Below are 552 nucleotides of genomic sequence, written 5' to 3'. Positions count from 1 at the left end.
GAACCGCGGACTGACATCTCCTAGAGGGACAGCGATATGGTCTGTTTACATGATTCGTGACTGCATCACCTCATTTGATTTTCTTGCATATGTCTCCGTAGAAGCTCGTTATTTACCTCTGGACTGAGGACAGCGGTACTGTCGCTGGGCACATCCTCCTCATAGCCCTTGTTGAGATAACCCTCTGTCTCTTGGCCCTCACTTCCCTCACTGGTGCATTTGCGAAAGGAAAAGTGGGGGCTACCACTGGTCAGTGAGAGATCACACTTGGCATCACCCAGGTCTGACAGCGTGTAAGACATCCTTGGGGATCCATTTTCATCCTGATATGGCGGTGGCTGGAGTTCATCCAGTGGGGGTGTCCGCCTCATTCTCTGGATGCAGTTGGCTGTTAAAAATACGGAAGAAGACAGACAAACATTACATAAGTGCTGACGATTGATTGCATACAGAATTGTCCATACAGGAGCTATGATATGGCTACAGATAAATCACAGTGTGAAGACTGGAGTGTTTACACCAAACAATGGCATAGTTTGGTGCTTCGGTCAT

At 48.0% G+C, this 552-nt stretch overlaps 1 protein-coding gene across 1 annotated transcript; it reads right to left on the bottom strand.

The window, feature by feature from the left end:
* Window positions 1-7: 7 nt before the first annotated feature.
* LOC109508748 (synaptotagmin-14-like) lies at window positions 8-499 on the bottom strand (the record flags this gene model as incomplete). The annotated part of the gene is made up of 2 exons (XM_019858733.1): window positions 117-499; window positions 8-20 (listed from the first exon to the last, which is right to left on the bottom strand). Coding segments are annotated over exons 1-2 (268 nt in total), but the record flags the coding sequence as incomplete, so codon positions are not given.
* Between the last annotated feature and the right edge of the window lie 53 nt (window positions 500-552).

The sequence above is a fragment of the Hippocampus comes genome, unplaced genomic scaffold (assembly GCF_001891065.2).
Source record: "Hippocampus comes isolate QL1 unplaced genomic scaffold, H_comes_QL1_v1.1 C16572540, whole genome shotgun sequence".
In the NCBI taxonomy this organism is placed as follows: Eukaryota; Metazoa; Chordata; class Actinopteri; order Syngnathiformes; family Syngnathidae; genus Hippocampus; species Hippocampus comes.
The sequence above is the reverse complement of the archived record's forward strand: the minus strand, read 5'-3'. Positions and strand labels throughout refer to the sequence as shown.